At 36.2% G+C, this 6802-nt stretch overlaps 1 protein-coding gene across 1 annotated transcript; it reads right to left on the minus strand.

Moving 5' to 3' along the window:
- Positions 1-996: 996 nt before the first annotated feature.
- LOC149569374 (uncharacterized) lies at positions 997-1957 on the minus strand. Its single transcript, XM_089822099.1, has one exon. The coding sequence runs from the start codon at positions 1884-1886 to the stop codon at positions 1296-1298; it is 591 nt and encodes a 196-aa protein (XP_089678225.1). The 5' UTR covers positions 1887-1957; the 3' UTR covers positions 997-1295.
- Positions 1958-6802: the final 4845 nt, after the last annotated feature.

Genomic DNA, 6802 nt, shown 5'->3' on the forward strand with positions numbered 1-6802 from the left:
CTAATTCAACAATTTTTTGTTGGGACCACCCCGGGCTTCAAAAATATAGCTTTATGCCCTCCTTGAAAAAACGAGGGCCAATGCTTTGTCATTATTATTTATAATATTCAATTTTGTTATCATTTGCCTCAAAATGGATTGATGGAAGGGTAGTGGAGACACCTTGATTAGAACAAAAAGAGTAATATAAAAAAGAATACTGTCATTTATATTTATAATCAAAATAGATCTAATTTTTTGATAGCTCTTTGTAATTTAATAAAACTCTCTCTTTCAAGCAGTTTTTTTTGGCAACTAGGGGAGAGGACCCAGTAGTTGAGCGCGTTCCAATAGTTGTGATAGTAGTTGTTAACTTAATACCCATACTTGTTGATTTAATATCCAACATTTTTGACAAGATTGTACCAATGGATGTGACTTTAAAGTTGTTTTTGTTAATGATAATTACCCATAAGTGAATGAAAAGTGTCCCTTTTTTCAAAAAACAACCAATAGTGTGATGCCACGTCAGCTGCACAAGTATGGGGGTATCCAATGCACTATGATTGGTCTCACTTTTTTTTTGGGCTGTTTTGGACACTTTGACAAAAAGCATGCTGATGTGGCATCATATTTGATGATGTGGCTCTGAAACCTTAGTTATAAGCAGGGGACTTGCCAAGTAAGCTGCTATCAAAAAATGAGAGTGATTCGAAATTTCCACATAGGATTTTGAGAAGCACGAAGTTAGGGTGCACAACTACTGGATCCTCTCCCCTAAATAATTACCTCCCTTTTACCAAAATACAAATGCGGAATACGATCCTAATGATGAAGTGAATGTTTGCTCATTCGGCCATTTATTTAAAGAGATTTCAAATGTGTATATATATACACTTCGCAATCCTTTTAAAAGATCAGTCAAGCGTGAGTAAATTCCACGCAGATTTATCATAACGAACAAAAAACCTTTGACATAAGATCGTAGTAGGAAATAAGAACAAATTAAGCATGATGTATCAACTCACATAAATCTTTAGACAATTAGTTACTTAGTAACAACTTCGAGTTCTATACAATTGACACAGATTCAATAACAAATCCACTTTCAAGTACATTGCGTCTCAACAAGGCCCGGCACCGGCAGCCTTCAAAATCTCAATTTTTTTCGAAACCCTAAATCTTAAATCCCAAACTTTAGAACAATGCGAATTCTACTTGACTAGAACAAACACATATCTTTATTACCTAAGATACCCAGCACCTGCACAAACAAGACAGAAAACATGGAGACTGAAAGAATATATATATGGAGTTCAAGGGTTCTGTCTGTAAGTGTTGTTCGGAATATATTCCCCGTTCCCGTTGCCGTTGCCGTTCCCATTTCCGTTGCCGTAGCGGGCGCCGGATTCAGATCCGTAGCCGTTACCGTTGCCATTGCCGTTACCGTTGCCATTGCCGTTACCGTTGTAACCGTTTCCGTAACCGGAAACATATTCCGCGCCCTGTTCGTAACCGCCGCCACCGTTGGAACCGCGCCACTCGCCGGAACCGTAACCGCCGCCATTGCCGAAGCCCGCAGCGCCGCCGTTTTCAGTAGTGAACTCCGCAGCCCTTCCGTAGCCATTGACGCCCTCTCTGTAACCGCCACTTTCACCCGCACCGTTTCCAAAACCGTTGCGCCTTCCTTCAGCAGACTCGTAGTAGTTATTGTATGAGTTCTCAGTACCAGTTGGGAAATACTCTTTGGGATCTAAGTAACCAGCGGTTTCTCTCTCATTGGGATTGTTCAAGGCGGGATCTTTGTTAAAGAATCTGGCCACTCTCGAAGCCTCCACATTACACACAATAAGATTGAAAGACACCAATGTTGCAAACACTAGTGAAAATTTTACGAGGGAGCCCATTATCAGAAAAACAAAACAAAGATGCCAACTTATGTTTAAGGGAATAGATGAGACTAAGAAGAAGCCGATGGGAAAATAAGGAGTAGTGAGGTATTTTTATAGGCCTTGAAATGTAACCCCACATAAAGGGGTCCTTACCTGCCCTACCTGCCCTAGAGTGGGAGCCCATTGCCTTACAGCTATTCTCCTTTAATGGCTGAAACATGCCTAGGATGCTTTTTTACCCTTATGATTTGTGTAGTCTTTCAAGATATACTTTTGTCCACAAAATCTCTGCAAGAAACCCAAAAATTATTATGTTTTGTGGCAGTGCATGATAGCGAACGGTAGAGACGACCATTAGAATAAGATGTGTGAATGTGGGCCATTTTTATTGATGAGCCCCACAAGCATTAAGTTATACCAATTGAGATATTGACGTCCCTGAGGAAGAGCAATCAAAGCTACCATTTGTGTACAGAGGTTAGCTTTGTCGGCCATTAGTGGTTAAAGTTTTGGGTGGACTAGTAGCTTGGGTAGAAATGACTGCCCGACTGCTTCGCTGGATATGTACTCGCAATGCCACCAAAAAGAGGGCGAGGTCTGTTTCATGGCGAAGGTAAAAGTCACCAAGATTGTAACCTGCCCAAACTACTTTCTCACCGACTACCATGTTTATTTCTACAAAGCATGGGCCTTTTTGGATGAATTTGGGATCAGTGAAAGCTTATGTCGATCTCGTGGCAATCAAATCAAATGTGCGGACTGAACAACTGCTTTTCATAAAGCTATAAGTCAATGATTTCTCTCCCACACAAATCATTGAATCACATGGCAATGCTCATGTTTTTTTCAAGGATATCTCCCACTAAACCATTGATTATATTATCCTCTTATCAGTACATACTAGGCATGAAGCAAGCAAGTTTCTCAATGTCTACATTACAGTGGAAGTCGCATGAGTTTTGAAGAAGATAAAACACCATTAAACTGTCTTACATGGCCACTTTATTCCTTGGTTCTTAACTGTAACAACAGTTGTAAAATGCAGTGTCATGTTCATTACTATACATGTTCATATTAGGGTTTCCATATACTTGAACCATCTCTATAACAACAATGGGAAATTCAAACCACAAATGTATTCTAACAGAAGCAGAGTAGGTCACCATTGTGATGGAATCTTGCTCATTTGTCTTATGTTTATTTAAAAAAAAACTCTTGGTTCACTTTTTGAAATGTTTTGTATGGACATAATAAGGGCCCTTTTCTAATTGGAAACATATATCCCTCCATTGAGTGCGTTGTTTGTAGTGGGCGAGGGTGCTTTGGGGTTGACCAGATAATATAATTGTCTTTGGATACCACAAATGTTGTTGATGGAAGGCACACCCCAACTTTTTTCTTTCGTGACTTTACATAACTAAAGAATTTTCTTTTGCTTAAATGAATGTTTGTGCACATGCTTGATTGAAAACAGTAGGATCAATAATAGTAGTTTAATTGATGTGTCAATTATATTGTCTTTTATTTCATTATTTGATTTGATTATTTATTTTAGTTTTTAAAATATATTTTTAATATATGATATTATTTTCTTTTTTTATACAATTTCAATTCTAAAGTAATAATGTTGAGGCTTTTAATTACTAAGGTGTGATTCAATAAATCACTTTAATGTCATGGATAAAGGGGAGAATCTAATTATGACATATGAACATCTGTCGGTGGGAGAAAAATGTGTACAAAAGGTGGATTGTGTGTTAATGTGTTTCTAGATTTTTAGTAATTCATTTTGTGTAATTTATATTTGGTAAATTGTAGTTGACTTGGTCTATTTACACAATGATTCACGTGGTAAACTAATAGTAGTTATGCATTAGAAATCATTTTGAATATCTTTTATATATTCTCACTTCTATCACAAAATATAGTACTATGGATTGTTAGAGATGTAGTATAGAGGATTACTTAGTAGTATGGATTGTTAGTACAATGTGACTCTTTGCTTGCACATTCCTTGAAATTGTGTACTTATCATTATATTATTTTACTATATATTGGTATATCTTCTTTATTTAGAACGTGTTGATTTGGGTAATTATTTGTTATAAAGGTTTCATATGTCTACTTATGTAAATGCATTCTTAGTCCACATTGAAATATTATTGATTAATAACTCAATTAGAAAAGGGTCTAGATCCATGACATCAAGCACAAAGGTATTTTAAAATGAATTCACAAGATGTGAATTTGACCAACCAACAAACCAAACTAATGAATAAAAAGATTACATAAAACTAAATGGATGGGGCTTTAGCCCCATTCTATTATTGTTTTAGCACCTTTTGAGTTTCCAAGAAAAAGCCCTTTCTATGAAGTGTTCAAATAAACCTGAAGTAGAAGTATCATCTTTTTCTATCTAAGAGGATACCTACAAAGTAGCTGCCTCTCCATTCTTCCTTTCTCCCACTTGTACTCCAATTCCTTCTAAAGAGTGTAAAGTGATCTTGCCATATTTTCCACCATCTCCTTGTTGAAAGTGACATTCTCATTAGATTTTACATTGGCTAAAACCAACATCAAAATGTTATTTGGTTCTTCATCTCAGAGGGAACCATTCCACTTTGTAATGGGGTAAATAAGAGACATCCCACTACAAATATATGAGGAATACAAAGATCCATCCATAAGGGGAACCTAATTAGTGTGAAGGGGAAGAATCAATTCACGATCTCCCTAAATGTAAGGATACTTTGGGTTTCATTCTTCCTTTCCCTAATAGAACGAATTGTAATGCTACAATGAAAGTAAGTGCTATAAAAATGATTATGTAATCTAATTTTGAAAGAGGCATGAAATAAAAAAGGGGAAAAGATTCTCATAAAATACAAACTTGTAAATAGATTTCCATATTGAAGTGAAAATTGAAATGGAATGAGATTTTTAACCTACAAATTAGAACCTACAAACACAAAATATATGAAAGTCTTAGGTTAAGGTTGAGATAGAGGTTCTAGGTCAACTTTCAAGGTCAAGGTCATCCTCAACCTATTCTTCATGAAAAGATTTAAAATCTAAAAAAGTCCTTCAGTAACTTAAAACCCTATATATGTAAATCTAGGGGCTTTCCTAGATCAAGCCCTGCTTTAGGAACTATCCTTAAATATAAATAAATACAAATGAAGAAATGTTGACATGCGATAGAAGTAGATGTAACAATGTAGAATATCATAGCAATGTTGATGCCATAATGTAAATTTTTACTAATGTATGTTCTGTAGGATGCAGGTACTAACACTTCTTGCAAGATCATGACTTTCTGGACTTTGCTATAGCCTTTTTTTGTAAGTAAATATTTTCTTTACTTTAGCTTGTATATTCACATAGTGTCATATCCAGCTAAAGTGGGGGCTAAGTGTACCATCTTAAATTGGAAGTAAACCAATTTATGATTGTTTAACACCTATTTAATGTAATTTAATGGTAAATTTACATTTAAGATGCACTTGCACCTCCCTCCTATCCTTTTCTTAATGGGATCTAGGTAGGATCTAATAAGTCCCCTATGACATTCCTATCCTATGATGTAAAACTTGAGGTAGGATCTATTTTCTTGGGTCATCCCCTTCTCCTTCTTTTAATTAATTTAACTCATTTTTTGCACCAAAATAGGATTTCCTTGGAATATGTACCAAAATTCTGAGTTCTCAAACCTATTTTGGGACCCCAAGGTTTCTTCGAGGACTACTAAACCAAGTTGTTAGGGGTGTAGTGTATCCCTGTCCAATCAGGGACATAGTAAACCCATGTTGGATGGACCAATCAGGGATGTACTACATCCCTATATGGGTCCCATTTTGGTTCTCAATCATTAGTCCTTCTTTGAGGTTTGGTCTAAAACTTGGTTTTTGAGCCTGGTAAGCCTGCAAGAAAAAGTTGATCTAGAATCCTGTATAAGAACCTTCAATTTATTTATTTGAGAAAGAGAGGGATGCATGGATAATAAGGCTATATGAGCATGTGCATGCAATCAAGAAAGATTAAGAAAGAAAGCACACACATATTTCATGTGGACAAGCCATTGTGGCATCTTAATTTATCTTAGTGCATTTACAAGGCAAAAGCAACGAGGCTTGGAAACATCCTCTGAAGCATCCTCATACTCCTCTTTCTATTATATCATTTAAGAATCTAAGATTCAATCATGGTGTAGCAAGTACAGATCTTGAGTATGGCTTAGAGTACTTTAACCTTTAGTGCTTAGTGTGCTTCCTAGGTTATCCTCGTATCTATGCATTGTTGCTTCATCTTCATCCAAGTGGAAAAATTCATGGTATGTTCTGGATCTAGGAATTTAGATCTTGGCATTGAACATTCAAATCAGTTAAATGAGAATCACACTTATTTCAATTGACATAATAACTATATCTAGAGGTGGTGATATAAGAGTATCCTAGGGAAGTCAACAATCTTGTATGCAGGGGCTTTGTGCTCAAGTTTGTGGAGTTATGGTTCATACTATAGGAGATCTATTTGAGGCATATTGGGGAACCTTTCCTTAAGTGTGCATGATGTTTGGAGTCATCATCTTGGAGTTATAGACATTTTATTGGTTGTTGGTAATGTGTTCCTATTTACTGGCAGAGCTTTGGAGATTGCATTCATGAGCTTTGATCCGAGGCAGTTGGTGTTTGTGCACTCTTGGATTTGGATAGTTGGTTGGCACATGGACCTATGTCTAAGTGCACTTATTCTTATGTGGTCTTATGAGTTAGTTATGCATTGTGAACTTGGGGCCTATCCTAAGTATTTAATTTTATGTCATGTATTTAATATCTATTGCAAGTTGACTTGTGGCTTGAAGGATATATTTAATTTGAGTGTATTTAATAAGTGTAACTACAATAGGTCAACCTATAGCTGTGCAAGTATTT

This window comes from Cupressus sempervirens, chromosome 3, assembly GCF_028749045.1.
Source record: "Cupressus sempervirens isolate cs-2001-9-10 chromosome 3, ASM2874904v1, whole genome shotgun sequence".
NCBI classification, from domain to species: domain Eukaryota; kingdom Viridiplantae; phylum Streptophyta; class Pinopsida; order Cupressales; family Cupressaceae; genus Cupressus; species Cupressus sempervirens.